The 23,248-nt window shown below is 35.7% G+C and overlaps 1 protein-coding gene across 3 annotated transcripts in view; it reads left to right on the top strand.

Annotated features, from left to right (window-relative positions):
- Positions 1–13,337, top strand: part of LOC116163294 (serine protease snake-like) — a 31,411-nt gene extending 18,074 nt beyond the window's left edge. The window contains exons 1-6 of one of the 3 annotated variants that reach the window (XM_031477171.1): positions 866–1,310; positions 4,319–4,588; positions 4,655–4,806; positions 4,858–4,973; positions 12,467–12,893; positions 12,943–13,337. In XM_031477171.1, coding sequence (XP_031333031.1) covers positions 1,238–1,310; positions 4,319–4,588; positions 4,655–4,806; positions 4,858–4,973; positions 12,467–12,893; positions 12,943–13,116 — 1,212 coding nt within the window. In that variant the 5' untranslated portion in view covers positions 866–1,237 and the 3' untranslated portion in view covers positions 13,117–13,337. Of the gene's footprint in view, positions 1–865; positions 1,311–4,058; positions 4,264–4,318; positions 4,589–4,654; positions 4,807–4,857; positions 4,974–12,466; positions 12,894–12,942 lie in introns of those variants that run through there. The other 2 variants (XM_031477173.1, XM_031477172.1) reach the window with 2 other exon arrangements.
- The last annotated feature ends 9,911 nt before the right edge of the window (positions 13,338–23,248 follow it).

The raw sequence follows: 23,248 nt of genomic DNA, 5'->3' as shown, positions 1-23,248 counted from the left end.
TACTCGATCAAACATAATGAATTATTTTGTAAACGAATTTTGACGAAGAAAACTATTTGTAAAACATAAAATTATGTATGTACCACGGGCATAAACTGATGTTTATACTCTCGGGCGACTAACTCGTCACCATCGAGAATATAAACATCACTCTTATGCCCTTAATACATAAATAACTATTATTTATTTAATTCTGCAATAACTATAAAACAAGTATAAAACCTACTGTGATCGGGATTGTCATATTGTTTTGTTATCAAAAGAAGTGACCAAATACGGATTTTCAAAAAGATCGGATGAATTTTACTTTGTAATTAACACATTGTTAATTTCGGGATTACTTTTTTATATTTTTCTATAAAAACCAATAACATTTGAAAATGAACGTTTCATACCAACTGTATCTTATGGAAAATTCAATTCTAAACAAATTCAAATTGAAATGACAACATCCAGCCCAAACCTTAATTTGACTGGGCTATTAGGTGATGATGTCAGCCTATTTTGCTAAGAGTAGCTTAATCAAGTTAAAGTTTTTCCTTCTTTGAGAGTATTCGCCTTTATGATGATGTTGGCTTCGTCGGGGGACTTTTTCGGGCAATATGATGCATTTAAAAGTTTGCTTTTAAGTAAACGTATTGATAAATGTGCAATATTTTGACTCAATTTTTGCAACTTAGGAAAAGGAGGCGCGAGAGGAGGCGGTTGTAAATAATTGGATCCAAGCAATGCGCTATAACGCACATCTTCACAGACACTACAGTAATGTGGGTAATCTACCAAAATTGCCAGAATTGTTATATGGAGATGGAGGCCAGTAGGACAAAACATTTCCAGTTTACCAATTACGTTGTGCAAGTACCTACGTCATTTTCTGTTCGCGGTAACCTTGCAGTAATTTAGTTGAGAGAAACTTATGGTACAAAGTACTTGAAATTAATAGTAGAGTACCTTTGGGAAGTACCTATCGCAATTCGCACTGGATTTAAATAAGTGGCTTCTACTCTACGTCGACTGTAACCGAGACTGTAACTATACGACCATTCTGTATACGCCGCAATCCGATGAGTACGCCGATATGACGTTATTATTAAAAGGAACTCGGGGTCATTCTTTTGAAGATGATAACTTCTACAATTATCGGCATATTTCCCCCTTCCCAAACTTTAAACGCAAAACAAGATCTCAAGTTCGTTTTTCGATTTAATAATAGTGCTCCAAGAAGAAAGGCGAAGAAATGGTGTTTAGTTTTTTTTTCGTTTTGAAATTTTTAGTGTTATTGCATTACGGAATTTGTCAGCTGGATGTAGGCAAGTTGTTTCTTTTTAATTTTTTTGGTAATTAGAATTTGGCATGAGAATTACCTACATCATTATATTATGCCTACATACTTACGTGCATTTATTGTAGGAGTAACTTTCCTAGGCACGCAAAGTAACAGAGTAGGTAAATAGGTAATAGGTAGACTTATGTCTATAAATTATTACCGAATATCAGAGGTCATAGGTCACGAGTTTGTTGGTACCTAGTGGTTCATTTAGTATATAACGAGCGAACGAAAAAGGATTGACGTCGAGTCGCCTTTGGAAGCTCAAGTTAAATATGAATTTGTAATTTCCATGTAAACAAAAATTCCAAAGTTGACTAGACAGCAACTAATTTTTTATCGCATAGCATAATAGTACATGCTTCGTAATAGGTGTAACAGTAGGTGTGCTTTTGCTCTTCCTTTGTTTTTCGTTATTGGTGAATTGAAAATTGAAATTGAAATCAAATTGGTAATCCCCCAATTGATATAAATTGTTGGTCATAGAGCGTGTTTTCCACAGGAAATAAATAATGCTAGCTGACGTCAGAGTATAAACGAGTAGTCGTAATGAAGTAAATAATAGTAATACTAGTCGTAAATTGGTTTATAGGTACCTACTTTTACCTCTTCGGTAATTACGCAATTTCTTAATCAATTGGCAATCATGTTAATATTGAAAAGAGAATTTAATATGGTATCTTTTTAGATTAAGGAAGATTGTTCAACAGTCATTATAAAGAACTGTTGTAGTATTTTTCTGAATCTTTTTTAGGGCTATTCTCAAATTGACAATCATTTGATTTTCCCTTAAGAGAGCGAATATTTTCACCACCAGTTTGACGCAAAGGGCACATGACGCCTATATTACCTTTTTTTATAGCACTATTAATTACGAAGGGGCCCTATAAAAGTGTGGCCTGTGTGTACGTATTAACATATTTAAGGTGTTCTTGTTGTCATATTCAGCATATTCTCACGAAACCCAGTGCACTCCGCTAATTGTAACATGGTTTCTTCATTTCTATTTGCTAAGTTACGATAAGTGCCCTATATTTTTGCCTGCATATACAGACTGTTTCACGCAAACCATTGCCTACAAGAAACCGGGCTCTCATTGATATATAATTTAATCTGAAAATTTCCATACCAACTTAGTTTGTCATGATCTATCGAGAGAAAATATCTTGATAGTTTCGCTTGTGGATAGTAACTTTCTTATTTTAAATATAACGCTCTGTATTTTATTACCTTTTTCTTTTTTCAAAATATGTAACATTTGACTGCTTTTCTTTTGAGCCCTGTACCTATGAGCATAGTATTGTGTTATATTATGCTATGAGTTATGACTCCATTAACTTGAATTTCCAAGTCTTTAAACCCTCGTTTAAACCTTAAAAAGCTGATTTTTTCAAATTACAGATGCTTTATTTTTTTTCACTTTCAAAAGTCGAAAAAAATTCTATACCTATCTGTCATGCTTTCCGGTTTATTTTAAATTTTCTAAAATTGTGACCGTTATGAATTTATATTTTACAATTATAATAAGATGTCATTGTACACCGTTCTTGGAGATCTACCCTGGGGAAAACTACTGCTTTCAACTTGACGGAGTGCCGCCTCCTTCTCCCTATGATTCTCTTATAACTCTCGCCAGGAAAGATTGCCGGTCACAGCACACCTTGTGTCGACCTACAATCTATGTTTTTCTTTAAGATGCGAGCGACTTCCGGAATAGGATCATGTCGATATTGAACGAAAAGTCTTTTTGTTCAACATTGACACGATACTATCCCGGAAGTCACTCACATCTTTAGAAAAACATAGATTGTAGACCGGGATCAAGTGTTCTGTGACCGGCAATCTTTCCTGGCGAGAGGTTTAGGTATATGTACCTTCGACGAACATTTTTGAAAACCGGTGGATTGGGCTAGAGGTCCGAGGCGTTGACCTCCTAGATATAACGCCACTCGACTTTTATGTATAAAATTTATTTCTGTTGTTTCTCGTGAAGAACTGGAAGTCAGGGTGAGAAGAGCTTTTGATGAAATGGATATGCAGTAGGAATTCTTAAAGGCGACTACCTCGAAGACTACCAACGGAGTTCATCGGAGAATCATATTATGTTTTGACAAAAACGGCGGCCACGTAGAACTAAACCTCATCAATTGATGTTTGTTTTTATTTTATCGTTTGTTATTATTGCTTGTGTATGTTTATTATGAAATTTTGTTTAACTGTGTATTCAATAAAGTAAATAGGATTCTTTTCCTATTTAGTGATAGGTATAAAGAAGGTGATTGATCGATGTAGAATTTTCTTCAACATTTGAAAGTGCAAAAAATAAAGCATGTTGTATTTGAAAAAATCAAAGTTATGAGAAATGACCATTGGTTTTTAAACACCCTGTGGAAGGGCGAATTTAAATCATTCTCATGTAGTATCAAGTCTAAGTATTGTTGATTTTACTCCACTCAATACAGTGTGTACTTTTTTTTACGGGTCATATAAAAAAATAAAGTTGATGATGATTTTTTCGAAACGAAACGTTGTATTGAAAATAATTAACGTCTTGTGAGCTCAAAAAGTGTCAATGAGAAAGATTTTTAATTTTTTTGTATCTGTTCAAATATCGCCACAAAAAAAAATCGGCGAATTTCGGTTTTTCTCCCATATCTTCGGAAGTAATCGGAATTTTTGGTTTTCTTTAAAGCATAATAATAGCTGTTTAATTGCCCAACTATTCCTTACTTTGACCATCGTCGAATCTTCTATGATTTCGGAAATCCCCATGATAGACCTTTGGCCACAGATCTGGGCTTTGGCACAGTGTACGAGTATGTGAGAGGTCTTTCCAGTTCCACTAGGTCTAGGTTTTAACAAATCTGTGAAAAATGCAAAGCGAGATGAACACCGCGATACCTTGAAGTATGAGTAGGGGATCGTTAAAAAATAAAGTATATTTTATTTTCGCGTTACATGTTAAATAATATCTCTTATTATTTTATGTAGGTGATCCGTGCTTTGTGCAATCTACAAGTAATAATGGCGTATGTGATTTGTTGTCCCTTTGTATGCGGGCCAGAGAAGACTTGAAAAAGAACATTTTTCCGCAAATATGTGGATTTCAAGGGACCGAGCCAATAGTATGCTGTGTTGGATCCGGTCCGGGACCGACGACGCCCAGAACTACCACTTCAACTACAAGAACAACAACCAGAACGACGACTCGTACCACAACAAGACCTACATACACCGGCTATGGAGCGAAGAGTAGGCAAAGTAAGTATAGATTTTACGTGCTCAACCGGACGGAACTGTGTAAAATATACCTACGTTTAATTTCAGAATGTGTCGAGTATCAGCAATATGTTTATGAAGAAGAGTTTTCAGGGGTATTTGTGGGTAATACACAAACACGTGTAGACAAATGTGCATTGGTATTTATCGAGAACATTGTTGGTGGCACCGAAACCAAGCCTAGAGAATTTCCACATATGGTAATTTAGCTAAAATATTGTTTTTACAAGTCATTTTTCTTAACATTCTAGGCCCTGATAGGATTTAATGACGCGGACACCAATCAACCATTTTGGCAATGCGGTGGTAGTCTAATTAGTGACGAGTATATATTGACAGCCGCTCATTGTCTTTACGACCAAGTATTGTAAGTTACTGTACAAATTGACCTGTTTGTATCATTTAAAAACATTAGGAAATGGTTTTTTCTGAGACTATTTTAGAAAGAACTACTTTCGTCTCTAAAAAGGGTGAAGAAAATGTGATTTTCTTCTCTAGTGAGGAAAATAAAAAACAATTGCTGCTTTAATCGTAATAATCACATTTAAAATTCAAACATACTCGTATCTAGATTGGTAAGGTATGTGCCAAACTTCATTAGTGCGTACGACAATTTTTTAATTCTGATCGTAGTTTCCGAAAAAATTATGTGCAAAACTTGAGAAGAAAGTGTTTCAACTCTTGTTCAAACTTTGAACTCTAGTGAAAAACTCTACTTTCTTCTCTAGTTGTACAAATAACTATTATTTCATACTATCTAGTAATCGCCTGAGTCTGTGGTAAATCGTATTTTATTGTCACTCGAACAAAACAACACGCAAGCGACCAAATGTCATATTTAAACGCTACTGGGCCATATGAATAAAAGTGCTCCTTCACATTGGGCGACTTACCAGCGCTACTGAGCACCATGACAGCAGGAAAGGACGCAGTGCAGTGCTGCTAAACAGACCACTTACGAGTATTTACTTTGAGTTTTGCAAGTATAAGCATATACTCCCTTTTATTCATACGGGCCACTGACTTGTAAAATTGACAGCTGATCTGTAAACATTTTACAAGTTAGTAATTTAGTAATTTCATTGACTCCCTCGGACTGCGCAAACGCAAGCGCGCTAAAATTTGAATTTGCTGTAACGCGCTCGAATTAATAAAGCGTTCGGTCATCACTGTGAATTCCAGTTACATTATAGTCCCAACTTGAAAGCAACCGTCATGATCTTTTACAGCATAATATTGAACAACAAGAATTGTAACGTTATTATTTATTATAATCAAAACCCTTCTACCATCATGGTGTACGGAAAATAAATTAACATATTCTACCAGATAAGTCACTATATAAACCAAGCTATAAACTATTGTGCTCCATTTTTTCCTATCTCGCGTTAACTTCTTAAGGCGCAGATAGACTAGCAAATTACTTGCGACAATCTCGCGGGAGAAACTTCCACATGTATTTACACTGTGAGCTATAAAGTGTCACGATAAACTGTCGGGCAAGTTGGGTGAGCTATTGCTGCCGCAAGTTCTCACAAAACTGTTTACACTAGCTGCACTTTTAGCTTCCGCAAATGCTGGCAGTTGATACCATGGTGTATTATACCCCATGGTTGATACCTAGCAGCTGTTTTCGAGAATTATCTCACGTTATGGCGTCAATAGGACATCTTTGTGTTGCCGCAGCTGTAGATTTATGCAATAATGTGAAACACAAAAGAAGTGTTGGGTGAGAGAATGGATTTCAAGTAGAGAAAAGTATGGGGCCTACAATAAATTAATTGATGCGCTGATAATCGGAGAATCAATCCCAACAATTTAAAAATTTTATTCGTATGTCAGCGGTAGACCTTCAGGAACTGTTATTACAAAATTAAAAAGAAGGGTACTCATTTATGTGTTACAATACAATAATAAAACTCGCACATTTACTCGCCAAAATATCGAAACGAAATGGAAAGTTTGCGAGAACTTGGTGAGCTGCACTTTTGCCTGTTTAGACTGGCAAGAAAAGTGTCGCAAGAATTCTTCCGCGAGTTCTGTCAAATGGACTCGCAATGCTATTTACACTTAAGACAGTAGGGTCCGACAGTAAATCACGCGAGTTTTCATTCTAGTCTAAAGGCAGCATTGGCCTCCTTCCATTCTATGCCTTGAACTTGAAGTATTCTTGCTACTTAGGTACATATCCCATGTCGTCTTTATAGTGGGAGCGGCCCGTGAAAACAAACGGCATTTCGTATTAAAATTGTGCCACTTGGAACACATGTTCCCTAGACCTATTGGAGTGATTTGAGTCGCAGAGCCGCGGAAGTTCCGTCCCTTAGGATTGAAAATGGCGCCAATTTTCAAAATTGAGGCGATTTTCAGGAAATATCTGTTTTTAGAGCGATTTTTACGTTTAGGGTGACGTTTACGAGGTTTCCGATGGTCAAAAAGGACAAAAACAATATCCGAAGCTAATTTCTGTGTGGGAAGCATGATTGTATGATATCTTTAACGTCCGACAGGATTCGAAAGTTTCTTGGAAAGTTTGACCGATTTTCCTGGTTAAGGTGGTGTTTTTGAGATTCTTTTGGGTGAAGATGACCAAAAAAGACCCATTAAAGACCTTTTTCAACAATCGATATCCAAAGTAGGCATTTGCGCTCCTATTTGACAACGCCAACGTCATATTTTTCGAGGAATGTCAATTTGTCGCTTATAAGCGACAAAATAAAAAAAACGCTCGCTCTCCAAATTATAAACTATAAATCAAATATGCATTGCTCAGAGTATCCAATGACAACGAGTAAATGACATCTTTCATTTGGGCATAAGATTAAAATAATAATCTATATTTGAGTGAAAAATTTAAATTTTTGGAAATATGTGAACTGCTCGATTGTAGAAAAAATCTTGTGTGTAATTCGAGCGCAAATTGAATGTAGATTTCAAGAGATTAGCGCGGCAAATGTCTCTTTCAATCGTGCGTTCACCAGAACCAACTGTTTGCAAACCGTTTGCGCTTTTTATATAAGCATATTTACTGAACGCATTGCTAATTGTCAAACTGTTTGCAAGCGGTCGCCATTTTTTTAATCATAATTCAAACTCGCTGAAATTCACAAACATGTTGATCGGGCATGCGCATTTGTCATAAGCGCGGAATTTGCCTGGAAACCACACGTCTAATTTAATTTGAGTGAATTTTGAGAAAACCGTTTTGTATTCTTTTTGTACATTTCAATAAAAATACCTTTCTACAGTTTAAATACATCCTGCTATAGAAGATGAATTGAATTGTCCTATACGAGTAGAAAATCAAGATTGGAGTATTAAATGCATATTCACTGGATCCTTGAGTAAATATTTTTTATCCATAAATTGTACCTGCTTTATGAGAAGTTTTTATTTTCAGATTGTTACATTTAATAAATTTAATAAACTCACCACATAAGTATAGTCATTTTAAGGAAAGAGTTAAAATTTGTATAGGTGAAAAACGTATAGTTATAGCACAGATATACGACGTATATCTGTGGTTATAGTGTTGCAATGCAGGGTTTGATGGCCAGCAATCTACTAGGAGACGAGCAAATCGTTCGTGCCGTTTTGGAGCCTTCATAAACCGCATATGAAGGGGTCCGTACAAGTCCAAATGAAATCCAGAGCACTCAGCCAGTATCAGTTATAGGTTATAGAGATACTTGTGGTACCCTAATTAGATTTGAAAAGAAGTTTAGTGTGGAACGATTTCACTACAAAGTTATTACTCGCCGAGTATTTCAAATTTGACATTCGTCAAAGGGAGGCTGAAGTAATACTGTTAAAATATCTTCTTTTTTTGTCTGGCAACTTTGTCGTGGGCAGTGTACGTTCGCAGTTTCTTGCGTTTTTACGGATTAACAGCACCATTTATTGATAGGAAAAAGCTCTATCAAATGACACAGATAGTAAAAATGCCTTCCATAAGAAAAAACAAAGCTGATGATGGTTAACCGGAGACGAAACGTCAGACTAAAAATTTAAAACTAGCATCTTGTATATGGAAAAAAGTGGTTATGCGCCGTTTATTTTGAAATATCTTTTTTATTATACCTGAATCACAATCTCCGTTTTAAACACTCAAATGCGTGCGAAAAAGGGCCTTTAAAACACACGTGCTTTAAAGTTGCTAAGTAACGATACTTCAAGTATGACTTTTGAAACTGTCATCTGGGATGAAATAAAAAATCCTCTTAGGTCGCTTTCTGTAAATGCAGAACATTTTTTTGGCTTTTGTACCTATCCTTTGGTTGAAGCACAAACGCGCGTAATTTATGGTATGCTTCCAAATCTGTTCCACTTTTTAATCGCAGCATTGTTTTAAAGTTTTGAATGTATGCACCAAAATATAGAAGATTTAAATACCTTTGACATTTCCTTCATATATGCCAGCATTATGGATGCATTTAAGACTGTATTCGTAGGTAACTTCCTATTCGTCCATGGAAACAACTTTTCATATTCTTTATAATAGGCTTTACTGGATTTGGATTTTACACCTACCAACGTTTGTTTAGATTTTACAAGCGATTTAATGGACGATGTATTATCTTTTTCAACGGAAATCGTTTTATTTACAAAGATGATGATGATTATAAGCAAACTTCAAGTGACATTTCCATGGCAATCGTGAAATTACGAACACCCAGCCCACTTAATTAGACATGTATTCGAGTATAACGTCAATATGACTTCATTGTATTTCCTATTTTTAAATTATACTGCAGGTATAATAAAAAATACTATAAGATACACGTGTATAATTTATCTTTAAAGCACTTGCAACGTTAAAGGCACTCCGCTTTGCGTCGTGCCCTTAAACTCGTTGCGCGTGCTTTAAAGACTTGATTATACACTTGTATCTTAATATACTATTTAAATAACTTAGGAACAAATAAAAACGATTTTGTAAAATGTCTTTTTTTTTCTGGATATCTCCGAAAGTAGTCGGAATTTTTTCAGTTTCAAAACGACATTTTGTTAAGCATCAAACTACTCAACTTTGCCAACCTCTATTTCTTACAGTTCCCGAGATCCCCATAGTGGCTCTCGAATTTGAATAAGCCTGCATACATGGAATGCTCCCTTCTTCATTCATAATTAAATTATTCGATTTATCTCTTACAACTTTAAAGCGCATTGGGAGCAATGTGCAATTATCCAATTTTTGGTCGTGATGTATAGGTACTAGTAATTTACTCCAATTTCGCGCATAAACCTGTATGTCGATGGTTTAAACAAATATGCATGCCTTACAAAATTACAAACATGTTTGTTTGAGTTTAAATTGCGATTCAAAAAATGGCGTCCGCTTGCAAACAGTTTAACAACTAGCAACGCGTTCAATAAACGTACTTATCTAAAAAGCGCAAACGGTTTGCAAACAGTTGGTTCTGGCAACAAACGCACCCTATCGTTCACCTGCGCCTAAACAGTTTGTGTTTGCAAACGTAATCAAAGCGTAAACACGTTTGGTTCTGGTGAACGCACCCATATCATTTTGCGCTCTTAATACACAAATAGCTATTTTTTATGCATGTTTAAGTATTTTGAATAAACAGGTCGAGGTAAACTAAGTGCAAAGGTGAAACTTATTCATTGAATTCGGTTTTTAACTAAAAATTGTTGATTATTGAAACGTACATATTTAAGTAAAAAGTCATAAGTCATCAAAGGGGAATGCCTCATCATCGCTCAGATCTCCTGTTGCTATCGAGATATAAAAAAATATTTAGTTAAGATCATTAAAAATAAAACTCTGACAGTCTCGTTTATAAAATAAGCATGTACATATATTTACTCGGCTCCGATTTTTAGAGTGTTCTTGACAGTTAGAACACTGTAGGGTGCAGGGAAGGCTGTTTCGCAAGCATGACTTGACAGTTGTACGCAAATTCAAATTTTAGCGCGCTTCCATTTGCGCAGTACCGAGGGAGTCAATATCCAACACATCTGCAAGGGCGTATCGGCACCGTCAAAATATTCGTTGACGCTCCGTGCATGGCACGTTACGGTGCTGATGGTCGGTGACAAAACGGTCTAGTGGGCATAGTCTCATACTATTCCATGCAAACATTTTTTTTTTTTCACTACTAGCGTTGAGTGACCTAGATCCTTCTTCACTCAACGCTACTAGCGTCTGATGACATGATTATTAACCTTTTTTCCACTTGTAAAGTAGGCTTTCTCGGCATTTGTTCAAAGTGGTTAATAATGTGGACATTATTAACTAGTAGTCAATAATGAGAACTGTCACGCTGTCACTTTTAGAAAATACAACCCGAAATTTCACTCAATAAACGTTTAGAAAAGTTCTCTAAAATGAATAATTGCCAGTGTGGGGCGCTATGTACAGATTGCATATATTTACTTTTTGTCTATCGTATAAGACTATTTCCCCAGCCACTGCCTGTCTATTTCACCAAATTATAATTTATTACTTCGCGTTTACTTTAGACAGACTTATACATAGAAATTACGATCTAATCTGACTATTTAATTCATTCAAAGAGCCGTGAAATATGTATTACGATACTGATAAGCAGAAACGAAGCTGTAAACTCCAATTTGATTCATTTGAAAAAGTTGAATGTCGGTATTAAATTAAGCAATAATTTGTTAATCAAATGATCCTGATTCGGGACCAACGTCGAAATGATTAAACATCTTCCACCAACAGGGAAAATACCAATACAATACCATACTAGAACAACACAACTACCCAGAAGAATGGAAAGAAGCCCTTATAATACCTATCCTGAAAACAAATAAAAACAAACTGACACCATCCTCGTACACCCATCTCCCTTACTAGTCAATGTAGAAATTCACTCGAAAAAGCAATGAAAACCGCATACTTATTAACATCAAATGACATGATTCGTGACCAAAAGTCGCGTCATAAAAAGTGGCAGACATTACTTTGGCACAGGAATTTGCCCGGCAGACATATAGTATTGTCAGGGAAGACATTATCTACATTTTAAAAAAATTTCGCTAAATTCCGTGATGACGTAAGCGCGACTGTTTTTTATACCCCTTTCGCGCCCGGCAGACATGTATTCAGCACGGGGAATCGGCTGGCACACATATGTTTACGTGATGTGCTCGTTGCCAGCAATAATCCCATATATTTTTTTTCTAATTCCGACATGACTTAAGTAACCTATTTTTTATGTACACTTAATTAATTAATTAGCCACAATAAGCACAGGATATGGCTGGCAGACATGGCGGTTTTGTTTTTTCCTATTTCAAACCTACTTATTAATAATATTTTTGTTGAATTCCGCGATGACGTAGGGTTCTGTGTCGCTGGTTCTTAGACTATAACATATCTCAGAATTTTAGTTTAAGCTTTGAATATAAATTTATTCAAAGGTTTAAGTTAGAATATACATAATTTGACCTTGCTATTCTTATCTTTTTTCACGGCTCCAATAGAAGACCAATGCTAGTTTAACTACTAATTTGAATTGGCACCGTGTAATTCCTCATAATACTATACCTACGTAGGTACTAGCACAGATTTAAATATACTATTTAAATCTGTGGTACTAGGTACTAAATTTCATCTCCTTCTTTTCCTCCTCTAGTTCTTATCTTGTATTCTGATCATTAATTTAGAAGTTTTTTTTTATTGTTTATGAATAATTATAATTGTTTTTTTATATTTTGATATGTGAAATTTTGACATGAGACCTATGAGGAATAAAGGCTATTATTATTATATTATTATGGCATTAAGGTTAAAAACTATAATCTATAATAACCAACAAGCTTGTCTCTCTGAATGCGTACCAAAACACGTCTAATGAAAATTTGCTTTTGCAGAGGTGAACCTAGATACGTGCGAATTGGTGAACTGCAATTAGATACGAACCGAGACGATGCGCAGATACAAGATTTTACCATATCTCAACTGATTAGACATCCCGACTATAAACCTCCATCCCAATACAACGATATAGCATTGCTCAAACTAAATCGGAAAGTACGCCTCAATTCGTATGCAAGACCGGCATGTCTTCATACAAACATGAATATACCAGTTTTGAAAGCAGTTGCGTCCGGTTGGGGCAAAGTGGGATTTTCTTCAGACGTTAGCAAGCATTTACTTAAAGTAACCTTGGAGTTTTTTACAAATCCTGAGTGCAATAGTACATATCGCAATAACATTGGAATGAGACTAAGGAATGGAATTGTGGAGACTACACAAGTATGTGCCGGTCATCATACAGAAGCCAAAGATACTTGTCAGGTAAAAGCTTCTCTTCACAGCTCAGTTTTTATATCTTTCTTCTTTACAGGGCGATTCTGGTGGACCTCTGCAAATTGTTAATCCAGATCCAAACATTTACTGTATGTACTCCATAGTGGGAGTTACGTCATTTGGAAAAGCGTGTGGGGTTGCCAATCTTCCCGGTGTTTATACAAGAGTATCCAACTATGTCGACTGGATAGAAAAAATTGTATGGCCATAAAGTGGAAACAAAACTGTGTAGAAAATTGCTGGACTTTATGTACCACAAAACGGAACATTTAGCATTTACGAAAATTATATGAACGGCAGCCACATTTTCTAGTTATTAATAAAACTGAAATACTTGTCAATGATAATAATAATTAATAGGATCTCTCTAATGTATAGACAGCTAATATTTAAGAAACTATTTAAGATAACTCATTATAGTGTTATAACAGATTGCGTATCTATACTGTCGGTCCACGATTTAAATAATTCTTTGCCAGAATCTCTTGGCACGATTTTTGTTTCAGAACGGAGTAGGTATGTAAAATTGCCTATTATAATGCACATTTTCTATGTATCTGTTGGTATCTGTATAACAAGTGATAGATTGCTGATGCCTAATGATTGATAATTAACCCATATTGTGGTCGTGAAACCTTAGACCATACAGTACGTGGACTGCTAATTGCAACTAAAATCTGGTCAAGAACATCGCCTGGGTATGCAAGTTTGAGGGTAAACGAATCTGTCCGAAGTTGTTCGATGAGACACGATTTCAGACTGTCAACCTTTAAATTTGCAAACCCCGCTGGACCTAGCCCCCCTCCCACCATTGTGAATCAATTTAAGAATGGTATCCAGTTCAGACGCATTGTCGCGTGTTTGTGCTAATATGCAGACTCGCTCTGATAAACTCATTTCTTTACACGACGCATTATACCATCCTGGTGTTTCGAGAATGACACACTGCGTGAAATCGAAAAATTTGCCTTTTTCTGTAGAAGAAGTCGGGAAAACGACTAATTCATGTCGCGTCTGTTCAGAAATAAAACCTAAATATTTTAGGTCTGCTACGCCTGGTCCTGGTTTGATAAAAGCTACCTCGCCATTTGAAAGATTAAGTATTGATTTTAAAGGACCAGTTCCTTTTAATACGAAGAATAAATATATACTCACTATTATCGATGCCGTCTTATCTTCATTCAGAGAGAGACTTCATTCGTTTCTTCGGAGGTAAAGATTTTCTAAATTCACGAGGAATAGCTACAAGTAGGACTACCCCATACAATCCTCGGGGAAACGGTCAAGTTGAACGATTAAACGGAACGCTTTGGAAGACAATCCTGTTGGCATTACGATCACTTATCAGGTGATAATTGGGAAGAAGTATTATCACAAGCTTTACATTCGATACGATCCCTTCTGTGCACAGCTACAAATTGTTCGCCGCATGAAAGGATGTTTAAACATACAAGAAGATCTTCTAATGGGGTTTCGCTACCGACATGGTTGACGAATTCGGAACAAGTTCTAATGCAGAAATTCAATCGCTCCAATAAATACCAACCACTTGTGGAGGAAGTCACACTGCTTCATGTAAACCCTGATTACTCTTATGTTCGCCTTGCAGATGGTCGTGAATCGACTGTTTCAAATCGTCACTTAGCACCATTGAATCAAGAAGGTGAAAGAATTCCGGATATGATCAACATAGAACAGCCAGCAACTTCTGATTCAGACCAATCACCTGTAGAGCAAATTGGCGAACCAAGACCATTGAATTCTATGAACGAAGCGATTTCACGAAGATCTGTTAGGGAACGTAGGTTCCCAATCCGTTACAATGATTATATTTTAAAATGATGTGTGGATGAATGTGGTAATATACAAACACATTATTTATTGCCTCATTCTAATGTAGTTTGTAATGTTATTTTACACATAGAGGACCGGAGGCGTATTGGCATTCTGTACTATTATTCATAAATAACTATTATTAGTTGGTATTTCAGATATTCTAGCACGGACATGTCAAGTCGATTTTCGGAAGGAACCTTCCGACTTATTCCCAGGAGTTCACGGTACGGGAATTTGAAGTCTACGGGGTTCCCCTCTTTAAAAGCTTCGTACTTAGACCCACTGGAGTAGTGACTGGCTTAAAGTTTGCCATTCCGAATCACACCCGGTCGTTGATAAAATCTCGCCGAGGCACAGCGATTTACTGTCCTTTTGCCGAAATTAAGTGCTCAAGCGTGTGCTTCACCTCGACCTCTTTCGACAGAAGTTCACCAATTTCAGAGATCTCAATGGAAAACACATTATGAAGCAGATATCAATTTACAGCGGTCCGAATTTTAAAGTCAAATAAAAATGTTATTATCCATTTATGTAAATGAATAAAATATATGTACAATTGTACGCTGCCTAAGTATGTATTAAAACCACCAAGGCGAAACACAGGAGAGAGGAAAAATGCCATTTTTCAAGAGCAACAAGACGCCATTAAAACTTAAATCGGTCCACCGATTGACTTTCGGACAACGCCAAACTTCTCAGCATGGCTTGTAATTATAGACGGCTGTGACCATGCCTCTTAAAACGTCAAATGCGATCCGACAAACGTCAGACCCCCGCACAAGATTGCCGGCTCACTTCTACGTGATTGGTTGTAGGTTTGTGACGTATTTAGACTGAAGCGTTTCAAATTCGGACTAAAAATACAGCTTTTCAATAATTTATTTTGGGTTTATTTTACTCGCAAATAAAAATTGAGGACACACGGGTCTTTTTGCTTTTATTGGACTTTGTAGATCAGAAATAAAAAATAAGCCGGGAAGCTCCCATCCAATATAGGGCATGGGTCTATCACCGGTCCAACATTTTCTGGGATGGTTACTAACTTTTTTGAACAAATCAGAATAGATATTACTTTCTATACTGTATTATGTCTGGCATCGTTGCGTGAGCAACACGGGGTCATTCTCAACATGCGATAAGTCAATTAGATTATAGTTGAACTCTCCCTTCCAAACTTTCAATGAAAACAATATTTTCAGATTCTTGGATTTCACAAACTAGTGTTGTGAAAGTGGAATTTGGCGGTATGGCGTTTTATGTATTTGTCGTCTTGAAGTTACTAGTGTTGCTGAATTACGCAATTAGTCGGGATGCTACAGAAGGCAAGTTTTTTAATTTGTCGAATTTATTGGGGTTTCTGAAAAGTCTTCTAAAAACGTTACTTGTAAATAAATATTATGATCATACGACAGTTTTTGCAGTAAATTGGGAGACTGTTAAACATTATGTGGAGCATGTCACAAATGGTCCAAAACGGCGATGTACCTACTGCAGAAATATCAAAAATATTGGCAAACGCGATGTTAACATTGGGTATTTTTTGAAGTACTGTTATATATTTACCTAATCAACAAGTACGTTAAAAGGTCAACAACTGCATCTATAGGCAATCGAGGAGAAAGAGTTTAATTTTCAATTTGGTTATTATTGTACTTTTCTGTACCTAACATATATCCTTGTAGTTACAATTTTTAATATCCAAATTACTTAGATTTTCCGTTGCAATAACCCAAAGACATTAGACAAAGTTAAAGAGGGCAGAGGTATTCGTTAACACTGAATCAGCTTACACTGCAAAAAATTAATATCAAAACATACATGATATTCCATTCCAATAAATGGTCCAATGCCAGTTTGCACCTTATAGTTAAAAAAAATTGCGGTTTCAAATCCACGAATACGTGGATTTGCTGCACTTGGCACAACTTTACCTCCCCTCAAGATGGTGGACTATCCGATACTTCTAGAAGTAGGTACGATAACGTATTTGCAAATTACGAAAAACCAGTTTCAAAATTCATCGAACTTAATATGTGGCCTCCAAATAATTGCTATCTTAGTTGATTACTATGTTTGCAGTAAGTACCCATGATACTACAAGCGCACCTATATTAGAAGTAATCGATGATAATGGTTTTCAACACTCTCCATGACATCGGATAGTTTTTTGTTGGAACCTCTGCGACAAAGAACTTATTAACGGATCATTGGGCGGTAACGAGTATAAGGTGGGGGATACTACCATGAATTTCAATGATTAATTTTAGGTTGTTTTAATATAAAGAATTTTTTTATTATCGTTTCCATGAAAAAATAAATTTAAAAAAAGTAAAAATATATACACCCTTTCAGCACGTCTTTCATTTTTTCTTCCAAACTCTTAAGAATTTTTAATACGATTTTAATGGTCGTCTTTCTGTGTAAGTTCTTACTATTTCTTGAATTTAAACATTCACAGTGTTGCAATGACTTTAAATGGAAGCCTTTTTTTTTAAATGACCCTTGCTTAGATCTTAGAACCTAGGTTTTTCCATTACCTAGTGTTGAATTTTACTTTATAAATATGTTCTAACATAAGTTCCACATTTTATCAAAATCGTACCAAAGCCAAGTAAGGTATTAAAGGCTAAAAAGGGAACCAAATAACTGTAGCCCATTGTGTAGGTAGGAGGTAGGTACATCTGTTTAACAAATGTAACCTTTCTGAACTTTTTACGATGTTTTATAGCTTTCTGCACGCTCACCACTTCCACGAAAGTAAAGTTTTCTAGCTCTTGTTTGATGGTCTTGTGTATAGTCATTTAATGTGTTTGCTTTACAATGGCGTATCACAATTCTACTAACCAGTCTATTAAATGCCGTTTTTAGTAAATCGTTTACGATTACTTTCGTAACTCGTTTCCATTTTAGTAATAGAAAATTTTTAGAGGGGATCTTTTTCGATACCATATACCTACACTGGAAAAAAAACCGGTCAGGGGTACCCATTTTTATGGTAAAATAGGCGCCAACTTGTAAAATCTTAACAGCTACCACTACAGAATGGTAATAAGTTATTGGTACCAATGGTCATTACAGCGAAGTGATAATTACCGCTACTAATCTCATTGAATTTTACTACTACGTGTTGTTATGATAACCGCTTTCATAAAACTTATATTTACCACTACACGCCGGTAAATCGTACGCGAGTATATTACTTCGGCAACTTTAGGTAATATACTTTAAAAAAGAATATAATAGTAAAGGCAACTCTTCTACAGTGATATTAATTTAGAAGTAGACATATAGGGATTTGTGTATAGGTATACCGAGGTACATACCTACTGTATTTCCCTAAGTCTCCTTTCAAAAGGCAAAAACTCTTCTCAATGGCACCTAATTTTGTCCATCCAATATAACTTTTGAAAACAAATAAACATATGGGTGTCATATTAATTAGTTTGAATATTGTTGCTTTGACTTATCAGAAAATAAATCTCTTACGCTCCTTAAACTGTTACCAGCACTATACCAATTGACAATATCAACTTTTTCTTCGGCGGAATACATCCCACATGACCGAAGATAAAAATACGGAAGCCAAAGCAGACATTTATTTGTTTTAAGAAGTTATTTTGAAAATTAGGCGCCCTTCAGAAGAAATTACATTCGCGTAGCATTTTTCCAGTAAAAACTGGAAGTAGTTCTTGGAGATTCCAATCCTTTAGCAACTCTTCCATATTTATTATTTAACTTTACACTACTTTTACACTTAACGCGTCAATGTTCAACCGCTAAATGGCCACGGTCAAATTATTCCTAAGATATTTCTTTCAGTCTACTAATGTTTCATTAACTGCAACACATCACTTGAATAATATTAACCTCAGTAGTAGTAAAAGTCTGCAATGTTACTGTTTGTAGTAGTAAGCTATTCGTTGCGAACCGTGCGTAGTGGTAAAATTCACAAGACATATAATTGTATAATTTTTAAGCATTTTGTTCCGTTTAGCACAACACATTCGTAGTGGTAAATATTATTTACAGAGTGAACCATTTTGTAGTGGTGCGTATCTGGTATCTATCATTGTACTATTAATCCTAGTAGGATTGTCCTTGTTGTAGTTAATCCAAAGTAGATTACTACTACAATATAGTAAAAGGAAAACCAAATTATTTTTTTCAGTGTAATACGCTGTGTAATTCGCCCAGCAACTGAAAACTTTTCTGTGCAGTGCATCATTAAACCATTTGGCCTTACTGCAAAAGACCTCTTTAGTGGTATTTAAGTAAGAAAGCAACTTTGTAAAAATCAGAGCTAAGTTCTAGAAAGCATTACAATTAATCACAGTCGGCTGAACCTGTACCTACTTATAAAATAGTATATTGAAAGACAATAAAGCATTGTAACACGCGTTTTTCATACTATTTTTTCTATTTCGGTGCTTTAATTTAATTAAAAAAATCATTATCAGAAACTATAGGGAACATTAGAACTAACATGTTTTATGTTGGGAACACTTTTTATGCCGTTAAGTTTTAGGTTGGCAGCGTAGTAAGACTGACATTTTGAAGTTCAAACATGGAAGTAGGTACTCTTTTATTCATTGGAAACAGTTGTACAAAATCATCATTGTGACACTGAAATAGAAAAAATAGAATAATTGTTACTTATCATTTACACCTTTACTACCTTTAGTCGCTGATATGATTTAATAATACTCGTATTAACATTTGGGCCCGTGCTTTAATTTTTAATTAGGGAGAGAAGTTCTATATCGTTACCGAGAATTTTTTGGAAAAGGAAGATGACGTCAATTAAATGTATTATGGATTTCCAATTCAGCAACGTAGGTACCAAAAAGTTAAAGGGTTTATTGGATTATGTTTAATTTCCGATTTGCAGCGAATTACGATACGGAAATTTACATTACGTACATATTCCTCATCTAATCTTAACGTATTTTCCATGAAGGATTGGTTGTAGGGATATCAACGTCTATCAAGTGATAGTGTGTGTTAATCAACATGAAAAAAAAACACATTAATTAATTCCTAATTTAGCAAGCAATAAAAAGTGCTTATTATAATTATTTCTGGTAATGGGGTTTTCCGCGTTTTTTCAAAAACCTTGAAAATGAACTCCAAGCACATTAAAAAAATTAGTGGTACTCATTTTTTTGTCAAGAGAAATCGTTGTGATTAGCAAACACGATTTTAAAATGAACGGCGTTTGAAAAGTTTCGAATGACCGCCACGTTGCAGTGACGTCAATACGCGCGTTGGCGCTCAGCCGTAGCATTGCTTGCAATCGATTCAGAGAAAGAAAACGGCGTTTTGACGGAAAAAAGCGTCGAATAATTATTGCATTTGTACCTGAGTGTGATAGCAGAAGTCATCGCGAACCTAATAAATTGTATATAAACGTCCCAACAGGAAATATACGAAAAAAGTTCGACGGGATACCGCGAGTTTGACATCTTATTTGTATTGTTGTGAAGACGATTCTAATTAATTAAAGTACATAATGTCGATTTACTTTCAGTCAGTTATCGACGAAAATCCATCGATATATAATATTGTAATTGTAATTCAGAATATGATTTACTTCGAACTCTGTTCTGGGCATATCTGTGCCCTTACAGCGCACACATTTTTCTCTATTTTCACTTCCATATATCCAACACCCTAATTTGCTCGTTGAAATCCGTAAGGTGCATACTGTATTAGGTACGGTTTTGGTCAGAAGTAATGTTCCTCGATTGTCTCAAGTGTAGTACATAAATAATACACCAGATCTCCTGTGAGTTTTAAGCTTTTTTCAAAATGAGGAAAATCCCTAAGATTGAATTGGAATAGAACTAAATCAGGGAGGAACTGACATATTAGTACATTTTCTGCAGTTGAGGTATCTGAGGGAGAACATTACTTCTGACCACTACTGTACCTACACTATACCTTGCACTATACACACAAAACTTGATGTTATACTTCCTATGAACCATAACAGATTTGCTTCTGGGCTTTGACTCCACTCAAACGAGTGGCATGGAAAAACTCACTTTTCGAGAAAAAGGCGGCGACCATTAACACTTCAACCTTTGGCAGACTATCTAACTGCCCCTTTAGGAACCAGTCAGAACTCAGTTTATGGCAGATTGCCATAATAAGTCGAATCGAACTCCTATCAGTGTCATGCACTAATATAACTCCCGATCGGCAACCCGCGTAGTGACGTATGAGACGCTCGGCCAATATCGGCATGTCGTCGGTTGCATGACAAAATTTAAAAGTTTTACGATATTATATGTTGTTTATTGGCATGCTGCAATTAGGAAATAGTATATTGAAAGACAAGTGTTACAATGCGACCTATTGTAATACGACTATCTTGTGGCACGAGTGGCGACGCGAAGCGTAGCCACGAGTGTCCGCAACATAGGAGTATTACAATAAAGCATTGTAACACGCGTTTTTCATACTATTTTTTCTATTTCGGTGCTTTAATTTAATTAAAAAAATCATTATCAGATACTATAGGGAACATTAGAACTAACATGTTTTATATCGGGAACACTTTTTATGCCGTTAAGTTTTAGGTTGGGAGCGTAGTAAGACTGACATTTTGAAGTTCAAACATGGAAGTACCCAACGAAGTACCTACTTGTACTAACTAGTAACTGCCAAGTTAATAGATGAGTTACCAAAAAAAAACGACTATAATCACTGTCTTTGTACAACTGTTTTCGGCCGAAAACAGTTGTACAAAATCATCATTGTGACACCGAAATAGAAAGAAAAGTTTTGTATATGAGATGTTTAATTACAGGTTATAAACTTTACAGTAAGACACAAAAAAGTTACAATATTTTTTTTCAGGAAGACCCTATTCCGCGGTTAATTTAACTATTATGTGTAATTCACCTTGTTGGCACCACAGAGTTGTATATAAGTAAATAGAGAGACAGTCTTGTAGCGAAAAATTGACTCCAATTGAACCTTGCGCAGGCCGTTGGTGAGTGTGCGCAGTAATCGACAACAGAACCGGCTTCAAATTAAATGATCCTTAAAGCAGGTTCGGCTTGAGAATAATATAATGGTTTCTCATTGCAACAAAAATTGAAAAGAAATTCAATGTGTGGTGAATGATGTTGTTCACACTGTGTCTTGAATAAATAAGAAACATTACAATCGTTAAGAACTTTTAACAGTGGCACCACGCTCAGAAGGTCCCTGACAGGGCGTGTCCGAGGACGTTGGAAATTTAGACTGTACATTCTCATGCAAAATTTGACTCTACTAAATATAAATAAGCGCGCCACGCGATATGAGTTGCATTACTTCAAGGGGAAACAGTAAAATTAATAATTTTTTCTATTTCGATTTTTAAATGTTCTCATTAACGCACTGTTTTCCGCTCAAAACAGTGCGTTAATGAGACCTATTAACGCACCGTTTTTAAGTTGGTATTAAAGAGGAAAACCTAAATTCACTACCCTATTTGACATTCGATTGTATTTATTTACAAATTAGGGTTATGTTTTGATATACAGAAAGACAAGATTCCCTTTCTATTTGATTAAAAGCGAGACATGTAAGGCTGATAGTGTTAATCAAATTACAAGAACAATATGAAAAAACCATTTAATTACTTTCTCCTTTCAAAACTCAAAAGGGAATTAAATATTACGGTATGTAGCGTAAGAACCGAGATATCAAAAATGTGGGGCTTTGAGGTAAATTTGTACATTAATGATTAATGCCTCTTTTTGTAGCACGTTCAACATCTACGTACAATCTGTGACCAATGATTACTAGTACGAATAGTGTACCTATCTACCAAAAACGACCTACAGGTTATAAAGGAGATTTCGAATGGGGAATGGATGACAACGAGGATACCTTCGGAACACATTAAACAATATTTTAAAGGAGCAGCTATTGCTTTTAGCACTTGTTCTGCGTTATTCATATCGTGAGCCTGATTTGTGTAGTATCGTTATGCTCCTAAGAGGAAGTGACGATCCGAAGCCGAACCCGTCGTAATGAGTGACACCTATCACGTAACAACAACCCACTAAGGACCGATCCGTTAGTGACCGTTAATGGCAAATCGCGAAAAGAAACCTTTGTTTTTCTTTTTATGTCAGTCACCAATATAAGTAGAAGCAGTGTCATATGGGCGAAATCTGTTAGCTGTTAGCTTTGTCGTTAATCGACAGTGACACGACTGAATTTCACATAACTTATATAAAAGGACGAAGGACTGCATTTTGCCTTTATGAATTGTTCCACAGTTAATGTACTAATTTCTGAAGTTTATTAATTAAAACAAAATTGATGAGAGTGTATTTAAATAAGTGAAATATTTGGGACGTGGTACTGCCAACTTAATACAACCTGCACTAATACAGGGTCTTCATTAATTACTGAGACCCACGTGACTGCAGGTGGTTAGGCAACTAAAAATGCGCGAGTGGTAATCCTGATTTTTTTTCCCCTAGGAAAGTTACTACTGAAGCCCA

This window comes from Photinus pyralis, unplaced genomic scaffold (assembly GCF_008802855.1).
Source record: "Photinus pyralis isolate 1611_PpyrPB1 unplaced genomic scaffold, Ppyr1.3 Ppyr1.4_LG2, whole genome shotgun sequence".
Lineage (NCBI taxonomy): Eukaryota > Metazoa > Arthropoda > Insecta > Coleoptera > Lampyridae > Photinus > Photinus pyralis.
This window is presented reverse-complemented; position numbering and strand designations above follow the sequence as displayed.